General features: G+C 42.3%; 1 protein-coding gene across 1 annotated transcript; it reads left to right on the top strand.

Annotated features, from left to right (window-relative positions):
* The first annotated feature begins 6010 nt into the window (after nucleotides 1–6010).
* tmem151bb (transmembrane protein 151Bb) lies at nucleotides 6011–8295 on the top strand. The gene is made up of 2 exons (XM_076299957.1): nucleotides 6011–6097; nucleotides 6889–8295. Exons 1-2 carry the CDS (start codon nucleotides 6011–6013, stop codon nucleotides 8293–8295), a joined length of 1494 nt encoding a protein of 497 aa, XP_076156072.1.
* The last annotated feature ends 8796 nt before the right edge of the window (nucleotides 8296–17091 follow it).

The raw sequence follows: 17091 nt of genomic DNA, 5'->3' as shown, positions 1-17091 counted from the left end.
TGACCAAAGATATTATGATACAAGCATGAAATTAGGCATGTATGTGCTCAAGACCAATACAATAAAATCTGCCTGATTTGCCATTTTTAATGGCGGCCATTTTCCAAAATGGCCACCATGAAAAACCCTAAAAATTGATTTGTTGTACAGAATTGACAAAGGAAATTATGATACAGCCATGAAATTTGGCAGGTATGTGCTTAAGACCAACACAATACATTCTAACTGATTTTCCAGTTTAAATGACGGCCATTTTCCAAGATGGCCGCCAAAAAATACCATAGAAATGGATTTGTTGCACAGAATTGATCAAGCAAGTTATTATACAAGCATGAATTTTGGCATGAATGTGCTAAAAAAACAATACAATCAAATCTACCTGACTCGCCACTTGAAATGGAAGCCATTTTACAATATGGCTGGCAAAAGACTGAATTTAGCCCAGAAGTGAGCAAGAAAATGATGATACAAGTATGTAATTTTGTGTGTTTGTGCTAAAGAGCAATATAATCAAATCCACCTCATTTGCAACTTGAAAATGTAATATGGCAGCCATTTTTAAAGATGGCCACCAAATAAGACACTAGAACTTCATTAATTGCAATTAATTTAGCAGATGTGGCCCAAATCAATGTTAACATTCACTACATTTCTGTTTCCTTCTATGATGAAGTCATTGGAAATCAAGCAAAAAGGCACATAACTGAGATTCAGTGTTTCACAAATGAACTATGTACAAAGACTACAAACCCTGGAAGGGCTAAATTAATCTTAGAAATCTCACTGAGGGACAATAGAAGAGAGCGTATGCAACAGCATCAGGACTGACAGAGCCGTGCACCAACTTGCCTATCTAAAATACGACTGTATAACCAGAGCAGGCGATAACAGAGCATGTTTTTTTTTTTTTTTTTTTTTTTGGTAACTGTAACAAGGCAAAGAACTCAGATGCCAAGAAGAACAATATGGCAGTAAGTATCTCAGCATGGAAAAATAACAGCAATTTTTCAATTGTGTTTTTAAGAAAACACCATCAACATTTCACCCTTTGGAATGAATTGAGTCACTGTAACAGTGCTCTACATCTACTATTCACATGTGCAAGTTCAACCACATAGTGCTGTGCACAAAAGCCCCAAACGGAAGCACTTGCATCTATGGGTGCAACCTTTTTTCACGTCCGGTTTCTGCTGCCCAGAAAGCCTCTGCACACTCAGGGGACCAGTCCTGAGGGCAGAGCTTCCTCCTCTGCACAGGTCTACTCACACCTTTACCCCTGCGTGGTCGCTTAGACCCACCTGTAAGTGCAAAAAGTGGCCTCGCAATCACAGAACAGTTTTCAATGAAATGCTGGTAGTAAACCACCATGCCTAAAAAGGAGCGGATCTTGCTTGCAGATGGCGTGACGCCATCAGCCTCCATCAAATCTGACTGTGAAACATTCACAATAGCCTCAACCTTATCTGGATCACTAGCCACGCCAAATTATATGCCCTAAAAACTTCACAGATCTCCTAAGAAAATTGCACTTAGCAGGCGACAGCTTCAAGTTGTGCTCTTTCAGCCGTTCAAACACCACGCGTAAGCCCTGCAAACTTTCCCCTTCAGAGCTGCCAAATACAAGGACATCGTCCAAATAGCACAGGAGACTTAAGAAATTTTGATCGCCAAAGATAGAGAGCATCATCCTCATAAATGTAGCTGGGCTATTGCAAAGGCCCTGAGGGAGCCGGTTATATTCATGCAACCCTAATGGCGATGAAAAGGCTGTATATTTCTTGTCATCCTCATGTAACAGCACATTGTAATAACCCGACGTGAGATCCATGGTGGAGAAAAACACATTGCCACCTAAAGTTGCAAGGACATCAGCCTGGTGGGGGAGTGGGTTGGCGTCTTTCACAGTGCGCACATTAAGCCACCTAAAGTCAGTGCATATCCGCAGGTCTCCGTTTTTCTTCCACACCAGCACCAGTGGAGAAGCGTACTCACTACCAGACTTTCTAATAATTTCCTTCTCCTCCATCTCATCCAAAGTCTCTTTCAACCTCTGGTAGTGGGCCGGGGACAATCTGCGATATGGCAATCTGAATGGACGGTCATCAGTCAACCTAATCCTGTGGCAGAACCCATGCGCCTCACCACAGTCAAGATGGTGACGAGAAAAGACAGACTCATATTCTTTTATTAGGTCAACTAACAGGAGACCTGACAACTGTCAATGGGTATAGCACCCAGTCCAAGACCCTGCAGCGAAGAGTCACCATTAGCAACACTGCTGCCAAGATCACTCTTGACAGATAAGCTGCCATGAGAGCCACCTGCACTCATTTAGCTGCATGCTGCGAAACAAAGTCCTGATCAAAATCCTCCAGTGCAACGCATGGATATACATCAGCTACCTTCGCATTTTTGCGTAAGGTTACTGCAGCTGACGTGGGATTAAAAACCTTGACTGGAAGCCACCCATCTCCCCACATAGGAGAGACAACACGCCCTACTAGCATCTGCCTATTAATACAGCGCGAAGTGCTGGGCTCCACAGCAACTGTCACGTCCAGAGCGAAAAAAGCGAATTCATGACAAAGCTTCTTCAACGACCTTGGCTACTTGGTAGCTGAGGTTGTTTCTGGTGTACACGCATCTTTTGTTTAACAGCAACATCGAGAAAACCATGAATTGCCGTTATTAGCATATTAGTGTCATTGTATTATTAGCATGTCATAACCATTTTATTTGTTTTTGATGGGGTGGGGGGTGGCATCACACAACATTAAGAACTGGCATTATTAGCATGTTATCACCATGCTATTTGTGTGTCATAAGTGGCTTATTTGTCATTGTGGAACATTTTTAATATCTGTATCACTTCATCATCTATGGAAACATATTTAAGGAGAGTGAACATTTTTTTACACCACATTCACAAGTGGATTTGATTGTATTGGTCTTGATCACATCCATGCCAAATTTCATGCGTCCATCATAATTTGCTTTGACAATTCTGTGCAATAAATCCATTTCTAGGGTCTTTTTTGGCAGCCATCTTGGAAAATGGCCACCATTTCAAGTGGCCAATCAGGTAGATTTCATTGTATTGCTCTTGAGCACATACAAGCACGAAACTCAACATGTATCATAATTTGCTAGGTCAATTCTATGCAATAAATCAATTTCTGGGGTCTTTTTTGGCGGCCATCTTGGAAAATGGCCACCATTTCAAGTGGCCAATCAGGTAGATTTGATTGTATTGGTCTTAAGCACATACATATCGAATTTCATGCTTATATCATAATTTGCTAGGTCAATTCTATGCAATAAATCAATTTCTGGAGTCTTTTTTGGCGGCCATCTTGGAAAATGGCCACCATTTCAAGTGGCCAATCAGGTAGATTTGATTGTATTGCTCTTGAGCACATACAAGCACGAAACTCAACATGTATCATAATTTGCTAGGTCAATTCTATGCAATAAATAAATTTCTGGGGTCTTTTTTGGCGGCCATCTTGGAAAATGGCCACCATTTCAAGTGGCCAATCAGGTAGATTTGATTGTATTGGTCTTAAGCACATACATATCGAATTTCATGCTTGTATCATAATTTGCTAGGTCAATTCTATGCAATAAATCAATTTCTGGAGTCTTTTTTGGCGGCCATCTTGGAAAATGGCCACCATTTCAAGTGGCCAATCAGGTAGATTTGATTTTATTGGTCATAAGCACATACCTACCAAGTTTCATGCTTGTATCATAATTTGCACGATTCTTGCCAAATTGGCCTTGTAGCCGCTCTACAAGGACTGGATGAAACGTGTTGAAAACGGTCTCCACTGATAAATATCACACTTGCTTACTTGGAAATGAGGTCTTATGTCCAAAATCCTGAACCACCCCTTTAACTGGCATCTTTAACTTTACTGTACATCTTTCTTTGTTTTTATTACTGTATTTATTTTATTTCTGTGAGCACCTTGGGTCAATTACATTGCGTTTAAGTGTGCTATATAAATAAATGTGACTTGACTTGACTATTCAGTGAAACAGTGGTGTAGTCAAGTGAGCTGTAATGGATATACTGTGATGTAGTAGTTAGCTGTAGTGTGTATACTGTGATCAACCCCAAATGTTAATATGTATCCTTGCCTATTTTAAGTGGGTATACTGAGATGGTGATGCTTTTTAAGTGGGTATACAAAACTGCGTAGTCCTGCATATCACGTAGACTACACCGCTGTAGTGAAAGTCCTTCTTCAGTGAGGTCTACCAATTGTCCCATAGGTAATCCCTATGGAAGCCTACTTCTCTTTTGAGAGATTTGTTCAGTCTCCCTGGTCTCATTTACATGAAAATATCACTTTCCTTAAACATATTCACACTTTAGGATAATTCTGACCCTTTCCATTTGTGGAACTAACAGATGACCCTCACAAGGAAAACTTGTAAGATTTCACAACCACTTGTGGTGGTTCAGGATACAGGATAACTGTATTCAGTCCATTATCGAAGCTGATTCTCACCCATGGTCTTCTTGCGGATCACTGGCTTTCGTGCTCAGCTGGGAAAAAAGCAGATTTTAAGTCTTTGCTTCAATTTTTATCTCTGTGATTTTAACAGGCAGGTAACATGTACTGTAGCCTTATAAATGGCGAAAAACACATTAACAGCTAAAATATTCATTAGAATTTTTATACTATTATTTTAGAGTATTTAGTGTGAAATTGTAATGCATTATTGTTTGTACAAGCTGTGCAGAAAACAGCCAAGACATTATAAACTAACCTACCCTTCCGCCACATAGTGTCTCTCTGACCAACTAAAGCCATCTATCAGAAATGTGTCCCAGATCAATTTCGCTTTCATTTATTCAGCATAATAACAGTCAACGGGTGACAACATCTCCAGCTTGATTGAGCCTATTCAGTGAAAGTCCTTCTTCGGACAAGGAGTGTTGCAGGTCTACAACTCATAAGCGCATCAGTAGCCTAATGTTTATGGTGAGATGCATTTGTAGCCTATACCTGAGCTTCTCAATTAGGCTACTATAAGACACCACAAGTGTGTGTGTGTGGGCGTTTAGCTGTGCACCTTTAAGTGCATTGCCTTGTGTTTGATTTCTGAGAATGAGATCAAGAATGTTGCACTTCACTATAAGCTACACTGTTTTAACTCATCTACTTGAAGAAACATTTTGTTGGATTTAGACTATAAGCTAATTAATGCAATGTAATTAAATTGACTTGGCATATGCTGTCGTATTTTAAATGCTTACAAGATGTGTAATGGTAGGCTTCAGTAGCCAATATTATGCTGAATCTGCTAAATTGACGACATCTGCCAGAGGACAGCTTGTTGGCTATAAAATGCAGCACCAAGGTCACGTTCCCCACCTCGAGTATGCAGCCAACAAAGGAAGAACACTTGGCTTATGGCTTTAAGAATGCTGTTTTGCAAGCTGAAAATAATTTCTAATTGTCTGACTGCTACGAGTTGCGATTAGCCTAATTTGTGTACATAGTCGGTACGTAGCCTTTAAGATTACCTTATTGGTAAGAACACCTCCTTTTTTCCTCAAAGACATATGGCGCTTCAATTAGATTTCAGGCTATATCGACGATCATTTACGCTAATAGCCTATTCGCTATTATCAACGGGACCTTTGTAGAATCAGTCCGTAGGCTACTTATCTCTGTCTGGTTTGCGGTTTTGCAATGTTAATTTGATCTGCACCTGCCATCTTCAACGCGACTTTTCATCTTGAGGATATTTAGCACCAGGCTAAAGGATGGCAGTTCCACTCATCCCTATGAATACTGTCATTGGTTGGTTATACTGTGTACGGGTGTGAAGCTAGACGTCTGTATTATTTCGATAACATAGGCTACTAAATTCACTAATTGTGCGGATAGCTTTGTAATATTCGTTACGGTGGTCAGTGGTAGGCTACAAGGGCGATACGCGGCGTTTATCTGAAGTGATCTACGCCTCATTATAGGCTACCACTTACAAGACCATGTCCCCTCCAGCATCGGCTGCGACTGCCAGTGAGAGCAGTACCACCACTGTTTTCGAGGATGAGACGGACACCCCCAGAGAGGAGGTATTAGGCCACTGTTATAATATAAAACGTATTCTTCAGAATGAGGATAACGCATGTTCTGTGAAACCCGAGCATCTATTAGCTTATATTCAGAGGTGTGTGTGTGTGTGTGAGTGAGAGAGAGAGAGAGAGAGAGAGAGAGAGAATGTTTTACGATACAGACAGTAGAGTGTATGTGTATTTCGATTGCGTTGCATGAACACATCCTAACCAAATTAGTGGGGAACTCGGATACCGAACATAGCTTACTGGACAGGCTGACAGAAAGATCTCCTCGTGCGCAATGTGTCTAACATCCCAGTTGTTTATTACTACACCATACAGTGTTGCACGTGCACAAACCACATATGACCACACAGAGTCACCAAAGTATGGCGCTTGAAGAATGTGAATGGAGGAGTGATTTGAATCAGGTTGCTGTTGCCCACCCCATTCATTTTAGCTATACATAGGCCTTCTAAGTGCTTAGTAGCAACTTTATCTTTAAAAGTCTGAATAAACATAATTATCCAGTTGAGCTGAAGAAGTCAGTGTAAGCACAGAATCATCATGGGGAGATTGGCGGGTGTGTGTGAGAAAATCTCTGAAATTAATTAGTTCCTTGAAGTAGCTGAAGAGAAGGTGCATAGGTCCAAAGGCTGTATTAATTTGCCTTATTCTAATAATCGGCCAAACACAATCCACCCCTTCCATTTATTACTTTCATTGCAACATGATAGAGCTTTCCCTTTTTGTTCCACGGTATAATTTAAACTGTTATGTTCTCTCTGCTCCAATATTTGGCCTTACAGCAGAGGCCTCTGAAGCAGTCGCTGACCAAGTCACTGTGCCGGGAGGTGTTCTGGAAATGCCTACTGCTCTCCATGCTCATGTACGGCTGCATGGGGGCGTTGGTGTGGTGCCACGTCACCAAGGTGACCCGCCTCACCTTCGACAGTGCCTTCAAAGGGAAGTCCATGATGTACCACGACAGCCCCTGCTCGGACGGGTACATCTACATCCCACTGGCCTTCTTGATTATGCTCTACGTGGTCTACCTGGTGGAGTGCTGGCACTGCCACGCCCGGAATGAAATGCAATACAAGGTGGACGTGGAGGGCGTGTACGAGCGGATTCAGCGCATGCAGCAGGCCAAGCCTTGCATCTGGTGGAAAGCCATCAGCTATCACTATGTACGTCGAACGCGGCAAGTGACACGTTACCGCAACGGGGACGCCTACACCACCACACAGGTGTACCACGAGCGGGTCAACACGCACGTGGCTGAGGCAGAGTTTGACTACGGTCACTGCGGCGTGAAGGACATCTCCAAGCAACTGGCCGGCTTGGAGAAGGCCGCCCTGACCAAGCTGCGCTTCACCAAATGCTTCAGCTTTGCCAATGTGGAGTCGGAGAACTCCTACCTGACCCAGCGGGCGCGCTTCTTCACTGACAACGAAGGTCTGGACGACTACATGGAGGCCCGCGAGGGGATGCATCTGAAGAACGTGGACTTCAGAGAGTTTGTCATCTCGTTCTCGGATCCGGACCACCATCCCTGGTACGTCTCCAACTACGTCTTCTGGGCGACAGCTTTTCTGACTCTGTCCTGGCCGCTACGCGTTCTGACGGAGTACCGCACCGCCTATGCGCACTATCGGGTGGAGAAGTTGTTCGGCGCCGACTACCTGCCTGTCACGCCGTGCGAGGACCGGCCGTACTGCCGGCGCATACCACGGGTCAACACCATCGACAGCACCGAATTGGAGTGGCACATCCGCTCCAACCAGCAGCTTGTGCCCAGCTACTCAGAGGCCGGGCTGATGGACCTGGCGCAGCGTTCGGGCGGCTTCGGTCGTCAGAACTGCGAGCGATGCCACCGCGCCATCAGCAGTTCCTCTGTGTTCTCGCGGAGCGCGCTCAGCATCTGCAACGGTGGCAGCCCGCGGCTCCCGTTCAGCGGTAGCCGCTTCTCTCTGGGCCGCCTGTACGGCTCGCGACGCAGCTGCCTGTGGCGCAGCGGCAGCCTGGACGAGCCCGAGAGCCCCAGCGAGAACACGCACTGCCTGGCGGGGCCGCGCCTGCCACCCAACGAGGAGGACCCTCCGCCCTACCAGGACGCGCTCTACTTCCCCGTGCTGATCGTGCACTGCAATGAGAGCTGCCCCAACCACCGCTCCTTCCACCGCAATGGTTCCTGCGTCGAGACGTCACTCTGAAAAGGATCGGAGAAACCAGCCAGTCGCAACCAGGGAAGGGGGAGGTGGAGCAGAACATTACACATATACAGAATACACACTCCACCTCAGCGTCATGGAGTTTTCTTCTCAATCTCCTGTCACTCAGGAACCAAATAGCTCTGCGTTGGATGCTATGCAGTGGTTTCCCCAAGGCCACAGTGTGTGGGGACTGGATACACTGCTAAAAGAAGCCTGAAATATAACACTTGACTTTTGTGTGTGGAAAGTGTCTCTGTTTTGTACATAGCTCAGCAATTATGGCATTATTCTCACCGTCATAGCAATAATGTGAGTACAGCACAGTCACTGTGTCTGTGTCTTAAACCACCTACTTGCACACTTCAAATACTTAGTTTGAGGATATAGTGCAGATATTGGGACAATACTAACCATCAAAATTTTGGCAAAATGTAAGTAAACGTTTAGAGCACACTAGCAGTGTACTGACGGAAGTATGCGGTTTGAGACACGGTCACTGTCATCACACAGAAGTAATAAGTAGAAACTGAGCTTTCAAAAGATCCTCGGTTCATAGACATGTTTCTTTGTCTAAACAATCACATTTATGGGCTGGACTGAAAATACTCCTGGGTGCACAGGACTCCAAGTTTTTACCTTGGGTCTTTATTTTAATGGACAGGTGGTAGTAGGCCTACCACAGAAATTTTGCACTTAAGTGTCCAATCTGAGCGACTGTCATATTTTATAAGACTTTGAGCAACTTTCCAAGATTTACTGCGATTGTCATATTCCATGTAGACACTGGGAATGCTTGACGCTGTAATCAAAATGTACAGTTCCTGCGTCTTAGCAATGATATGCGGCATTCTTTATAATGCAGCATTAAGTCAATCAACATTTGAAAGAAATGGACATACAAATATATATTCCCAATAACGTGTAACCAAATGAGTAAAAACAGTGTTTGGTTACAGTGGCATTGGGATGCCTGTGATAGCAAATATGTTCACCAAATGTATTGTGTGTATTTTATAATGTGTTGTAAATTGGTAATACACTTGTACTAGCATACATGTGTTGTTCATCGTAAGTTACTATATGTGACCACCATATACCCTCTATATCTCTGAAGGTGAAAACATGCAACTGGCTATGCAACAATTAACCTCTGCTTATATCTATAATACAAGTGTACTGTACATATGGTTTTAGAAAAGAAATGTCAGACTGTTGTAAGTTTTGTAAATGGATAAAGCTAAAAGTGTTGTGGTAACCCGAAAAGCATACGGATGTTTCATGACAATAGGCATTGTCAGAGGATGTGCTAAAATGCGCAAGCTGAATGTAGACCGAAAGGTATTTGTAATCTGACCAAATTGTGAAATATATGGAGGAACTGTGAATGATACGAAAAGTCCACATATGATTCATTGTGGGCAGCCCAAAGACATTGACCATCATCATCTGCCTGCTCAGCCTCCAAGGTGGTTGTTGAAAATATGACCTTTTTATCATGTAAACCACTTTTATACTGCCTATACACAAGATCACAACTCAGCAAAAAAAGGTTTCACCACCATCACACTGTTGCCTTTATGTAGCACACACAGTGCAAATGTTGCAAAGCATACATATATATTGGTGCAGTATTGTGAATAATACAAGATAAGATAATAAAAAAGGGAAAGCAATTATTGCCATGATAATGTTCCATAATGGATTGTGTCATTTAACATAAAAAGAATAAAGCGATGTAAACTACTTAAAATAAGAGTACTTTGATTGAATATTGACTACTTGCACAGAGTGCATGTCCATTTAATGCATGTTGCCTCCAACAAAACAGTTCCAACAGATCCAACACGTCAAGGTGGAGAACTGCCATTAGCTGAATCTGACTTGCATTACTTATAGTCTTCAGTAAGGAACTTGTGATCTTCTTGAGATTCTACATGCAAACATCTAACCCTGGAAAACAATGTCTGCATTTCAGGGGCCCAAGTTCGGCGGCGATATAGGTAAGTGGGGAAGCTACATCAAGGTGGGGACTCTGAAATGGTGAAGTGAAATTGAATAAACCAATCACACGCAACCATTGTTAAATTCTGATCTATCTATCAATATTTCATTAATTAACTTTGGCCTAACTCTGCCCTCTTTGTGAGTCTGACGTCGCTCTGGCCACAGTGTGCATATACTGTTGGCAAAATTAGCTGTCAAACTCGCACCCCAGAAGCAGGCTACTGTATAATATCAGTCGTTCCAATGTGGTGTTGGACCAGTAGGTGGCAGCATCTACATGTGTACTAAGGAGGAGAGAGTAAGGACAGTGTAAGGTAATGCCACAGTAAAAAAAAGTCTGTTTTTTACAGACAATATTGACAGCTTTTTCAACTCTATTGTATTTCCCAGAATGCCACAGCCACAGTCCGCATTATTATATACTGTAAGTGATCAGGTATTAATCCTTACTTTGTTTTTCTTTTTTGTTAATTGTTTTATTAGGACATCACCATGTTACAAAGCATTACAAAGCAAATTTAAACATGTCCAGTTTTATATTTGCTTTGCAAGACATACAGGCATACAAAACCAACAGAAATCCTAAAACCAAAATAACACAGAGAATGAAAATCCTACTTACCCACCCTCACAACCCAAGTTGGTCCACTTTTATGAAATAATGTTCACAGCATACAAAACATACAAACATACTGTTACGGCTGCATGTGTTCCCAGTGCTGTTTGTCCCTGTCCTCTCCCCTGTCTACCTCTGCTCAGGTGCGCTGCAGATAATTGCCTTGATTGGGAGCACCTGGCCAGCTGATTGATCAGGAGTTAAAATGGCTTGAGGATCCTGTTCCTGGAGAGGCTTTTGTGTGGGGACTGTTGGCGGTCTTGCTGCCTCTCAGCCTGTGATTTTTGTCCCGTCTTTTGATTTGGACTTTGTGTCATGTCTATATAGTGTTATGGTTTATCTTGATGTAATAAATCCCACTGGTTGGGTACATTTTAAAAGGTGTTATTGTTATTTATTAGGATTTGGGGTCAGTGGTAGGTTTTTGTGCACCCCCTAAAGGGCCACATACTGTAAAGGTGGGGTGTAACTATACTATATCGTTAATGTTCAGCTGGATACAAAATGTGTTTTCTTAAGTGACGGGAACTGTAGATATTGTATGAAATTATGAGAGGGTGGGCTGTCATGTGATGTAAAACTTCTCAGTCCACCCTCTAAGATAAAATTTGATCTTGCAGTTTAAGGAATGACATTAAATTGGTCTGCCAATAGTGTTGGAGCCTTGGGAGACTTTCAGTGTAAGATCTACAGGCAATCAGAGAGGCAAAGGATAAAATCAGAATATCATGGAAAAGTACATTTTTCCTGTAATTGATTTCAAAATGTGAAACTTTCATATAATCAAGATTCGTTACATCCAAAGTGAAATATTTCACAGCTTTTTTATTTTAATCTTAATTATTCTATGCTTGATGATTACAGTTTAAGTATAGTATAAGTATAAACATATATACATATATATATATCCCGTGAGAGAATTTTGGTCTCTGCATTTATCCCAATCCATGAATTAGTGAAACACACACAGCACACAGTGAGGTGAAGCACACACTAACCCAGAGCAGTGAGTTGCCTGCTACAGCAGTGCTCGGGGAACAGTGAGTGGTTAGGTGCCTTGTTCAAGGGCACTTCAGCCGTGGATGTGGGCATGGGAGGGCAGTGCTCAACAACTTCCCCCTGCCCACTTTTCCTACTGGTAGGGGATCGAACCGGCAACCCTTCGGTTACAAGCCCGAAGCCCTAACCAGTAGGCCACTGCTGCCCCACATTTACAGCTCATGGAAATCAAAAATCCAGTATATCGAAACATTAGAATCAGGGATGTAGTGGTAAAATAAGAGGTGGGTAAACTATGAATTCTGTGATCACGGTGGGTGAATCAGAACATTCAGAACATGTTTGATGATGGTGGAGGTTATTGTCCAATAATTATAACAAGAGAAGGGGTGCCCAAAACTTCTGGTTCATTTAGGTCATTTTTTAAGGGAAAATCCAAGATGGACGCCAAAAACGACCCAAGGATAATAAAACATTACATAGTTGGGAATCATGGTTTATTCTGCTACTTTATTATTTTACATTTATATATATATAGATGGTTAACAAATAATATGTGCAAGATAACCCATGAAAATAATCTTACATGGCTTTTATACAGAAAACAGGCTTAAAATGGTCAGAATGACATGACTCCCCAAATTAATCCTCATCTGAGAAGTTAATTATTTATGTATGCATAACATAAATATTTTTTTAAACTTTTGGAAGAATTACTTAATAATTTTCAAAAGACAGTTTATTGCTAAAATGTCCACATGAACAGAGATCAAGCCCTAAATAGGGACACAACTCATTGACCAAATGTTATGCCAGTGTTAGCGTTAGTATTAACCAATGTAGAACCACTAGTTGGGTTCCAATTATCAAGCTAAATCTAGGCAAACAAAGGCATCCCTAGGCTAATTGTGTCCCAAAGATCACCTAGGGTGCGTATTTGTGAATTTGTGGGGCTTTCTGAGGGGTATTGCACCATTATTTCTGGAATAACATTAGAAGCTACGAAATTTTTGTGCTTCAGTAACGGTAGCCAGCTAGTATTTAGCTGTGCAGTATGTACATTGAGAATTACTAACACGCTCGCCTCCCGATCCGAGGTGCTACAGTAGAGAGCAAATATACATTCGGCCAGCTCAAAAAGTGCAAAAATATATGCTCTGTCTTCCAGAAGTATACACTACAATTCCAGCTGTTACTTCAACCAAAGGCCATCTTAGTGCCAAACGTCAACCAAACCAATACCTGTGGTGAACTTAGCATGGGCAATAACAAAGGAGGAAAAGTGGGCTGAGCATGCAATCAAAGTGATGCTTCACTTCAGCCAGAACTGTCTTACCCACCTGCTATAAACTCACACCTTCCTCTCTTTCATGAAAAAGCTGCCAGCTTTGCCATGGTCAGACATGGGCTGCATGGAAACCATTTCCAGAAGTAATGGATGCCTTCATTGCTATGACAGCAAATACTTTTCAACTGCTTAGCCAGGAATCAAACATGTTTGCATTGCTGGAGACAGAGGCAGCCAACGTATGTAGAGAACATCTTAAATGTGGCTGCAAAGGTGAGCCTCTCTGCTCTCGAAAGTGCAGATGCCAGGATGCTGGGTTGCCTTGCACAGTATTATGCCAAAGTGCAAGAGCATGTGAATAGATGGAAATATGCAGTATGTAGGCTAGGGCTAATGTAATCTAGTGTGGTGTTATGAGGTTTGTCTGAGGTGTTTCTAGTATCCTTGAGACAGTTGGTGGATATAGGTAGCCATAGTGTAGCCGTATTGTCTGCTTAAAACAGAGACATATCTATATAAGACACTTATACCTAATGTCATGCTTTTAGGAGGTTGTTTAGGTGGTCTTTGAAATAGTTTGCAATTTTGTGGGGCAGTGCACTGCAGCCTTTTTTCAATTTCTTTAAAAATGCACTTCCCATTTGAGATTTCCTGCGAATATCTTCCAGGATAACTTAGGATCACCCAAGGGACATATATACCAAATTACAAGCTTTTAGGAGGTTGTTTAGATGGCCTCTGAATCTGCTGTCAATTATATGGGTGGCCATTTTGAATTTCTTCAAAATCACTTCCTGTTTGAGATATGTTTGGTCACCCATTCTAGGATGTCTTAGGGTCACCCAAGGAATATAGAGAGACAACGTGTTCTGTTCCCTTGTGAGTAAAAACTATTAGGCCTACAGCCATTGGAATAAACATTATAGTTTTGATATGCTTCTAATGATTCGAATTGAAAATGTAATGTGCTTGGTTTTAAATAATGCTATGTTTCTGTGAAAATTTAAAAATGGCCTTGGGAGGGTGGTAGCGTGTTCGTATACCGCGTGCGCGACCGGGGTTCAAATCCCGCTATGTTCATAATTGCCATGCGTTAGCATTATTTGATATTGCATGCTTCTCTATAGTGGTTGTGTTTAAGACTTGTGTCAGATAACAGAAAACATATTATAAAGGGCATTGTGAACAGTGGGGGTTGTGAAACATGGGGCATTGTGTACAGTGGGGATTGTGAAGTGCTTGTGTAGGGCTACAATTTTAGAAGGGTGCTTGTGCAACAAAACATATGTGGAACAGAGCTACTATCCAAGTTTTTATTTAAAAACAAGATTTGCTCCACTAAACTTGCTTTCAGTCGGTTTCTCCTAGCACTGACTATTTCTCCAGCTTTTGAGAAAATCCTCTCGCAAGGCACAGAGGATGCTGGTGTGCAGAGATATTGCATGGCGACCTGATAAATATGGGGGTAAATGGGTTTGTGTTGTGCCCAATATTTCAGGGGGTCCTCTGACCTTGGTACAGTAGGTGTGCATCTTTTAAATACCTATAAACAGAAGAGAATTAAAATTATTTCATGACATGTTTTTTCCAGAAGAGATATATAACACAGATTATTTATATGACTAAGTACCTCTGGACCTCTGTGACTGCACTGGTTGTTGCATTATCAGGTGTCTCTGTGCCCACGTGGCTGTCTAGCAAGCCCCAGAGGTTGTCCTCCTGCAGAGATGGAGACTGCGATGGTGGTTCTGCTGCTGCTGCTGGTGGTGGTGGTGGTGGTGGAGGAATGATGCTGGCACACTCCCTGACAAGTCTCTCCACTGCAGCATCCGCATGACCAGATTCGATGAAACCCATCTCTTTGTATCTTGGATCTACAAGTGTTGCCACAGTGAGAGAAGTCATCGTTTCTATTGGCACAAACTTGTCTGTCAAGGTGCTCAAAGCATTTTTGGCCAGTTTAACAGCAATATTGTTTGTGATATTTGAAGAATTTGTGGTGATGTGGTGAGTTAACATTTTCACCAGAGGAATAATCTTCGATGTCGACACTCTCTTCTCCTCAGACAGCTCAACAGTGGCTAGATGGAAAGGCCGGAGGACCAGAAGAGAGTGTCGGATCGCATCATATTCCTCTGAGGAGAGTGGTGAGATGTCTGTCCGTAGGTTAGCCAAAGCTGCTCCAACAGGCTCTCGCTGCTCGAAAAGTCTCTGCAGCATGTCATAGCTGCTGTTCCAGTGAGTCTCAACCTCCTAGATAAGTTTCAGCTGAGGTCTTCCCATTTGCAGCTGAATCTCAGACAGCTTCTCTTTTGCCACAGTACTTTTTTTACACAGTAAAAAGTTGCACAATCTTTCGTGCACGTGTGTGGATTTGCTCAAGTTCGGGTGTGACATTAAGAGATTTCTTAACTACCAGGTTAAGAAAATGAGCAAAACAGCACACATGACGCACATTGAGGATGTTAGCATTGGCAATCATATTGGCTGCGGAGTCTGTCACCAAGCTGATGACCTTTCTCCTAATACCCCACACACATCAGCTTGTGTTTTGTCTCTGCTATGTTTACAGCAGTGTGACGGGCTGGGAATTTCATCACTCCCAACAGAGTGGTGGAAAGGGTTTGGAGTGATGTGATGGCATGTCAGATGCCAGATGCCAGATAGGCATCCATGTGGATAGAGGTCCCCATATCAGCAGTGATGCTCACTGCAGATGCGTTCTGGAGCTCAGCCATTGCCTTCTCCTTGGTGGCCTCAAATTTTGTTGTAATCATTTGTTTCAAGGCCTTTCTCCCAGGGATGATGTAAGTGGGATCAAGGAGATAAACAAAGGCTCTGAATCCTTCGTTCTCCACTATGCTCAATGGCTGGGTATCCATCACCCTCATATTCACCAGTGTGTCATCCAGCTGTTGTTTCCTGTATGCTAACATAAACAAAACATATTGTAAATAAACATGTGTCTTATGTAGAAAATTAATGATTCTTTATTTATTCTTTATTCGGATCCCCATTGGCTTCCACAGAGTGGTTGCTAGTCTCCCTGGGGTCCACTATATTAAATACACTTACGCTAAATAAACAAAGACAGGAGTTCAGAAATGTACAATACAATTAGACTATACAAAATTATATTTTGAAAGTATCACTATCACTATAAAAGCAGCTAGCTAGTTTGAAGTGGTGAGTGAACAATATCTGACACAGGTGAAGTACATAATTTACGCCTAGCTATTTTAGAATATGAAGTGATAAAGGATATATCAAGGTGATTCCATAAGAGTGCCCATCCGTTCGCCCAGTGCTTGGCGGGATGAAAGAAGATTGGTATATATTGTGTAGAATACTGAATAATGTAAATAAAACAATAGGCCTGGCCCACTAGGCTACCATATGATGAAGAAGTGGCATTAGCATGGTTGGGTGGAGCCGTGGATGCAGAAGCATCATCATGTTCATGTTTTGCCGGAGATGCCTCAGCATGTGTTGCTGTTGTAAGACAACACTTGCGGGCACAGTAAACACCGAATGTGAAAATTATGAAACAATGCCATTAATAATTCCTTTAGTTCATGTAAACAATTAGCCTATAAGCTTGACAACTTACCTTGTTAGGCGAGATTAAGTCAAATTTCTCCCAAACTCGTGAACGTTTCCTGCTATCCATTGAGACGTGTTAAATCAATGAGACAATTTGACTCCGCAATTGCTCAAAGTGTCGACACTTTAAAGGTTTATCAAACCCGTAACGCTTTAGGGGTTTGATATAAGCACCGGTGCCCCGTGTCAAATTTAAACTTTTCAGTGACTTCCGAAGCTTCGTATGTCATCAGTCACGTGACCTTACAACTTTGATACGCGCTCCAATACATTGTGCCAAGGCAGA

Source organism: Alosa pseudoharengus, unplaced genomic scaffold, assembly GCF_046254945.1.
Source record: "Alosa pseudoharengus isolate Yale_2024_CS ecotype anadromous, Long Island Sound unplaced genomic scaffold, YU_APseudo_1.1 YU_APseudo_1.1_scf_22, whole genome shotgun sequence".
Lineage (NCBI taxonomy): Eukaryota > Metazoa > Chordata > Actinopteri > Clupeiformes > Clupeidae > Alosa > Alosa pseudoharengus.
Note: the sequence above shows the minus strand (reverse complement) of the source record. Positions and strands in the feature narration are given on the sequence as shown.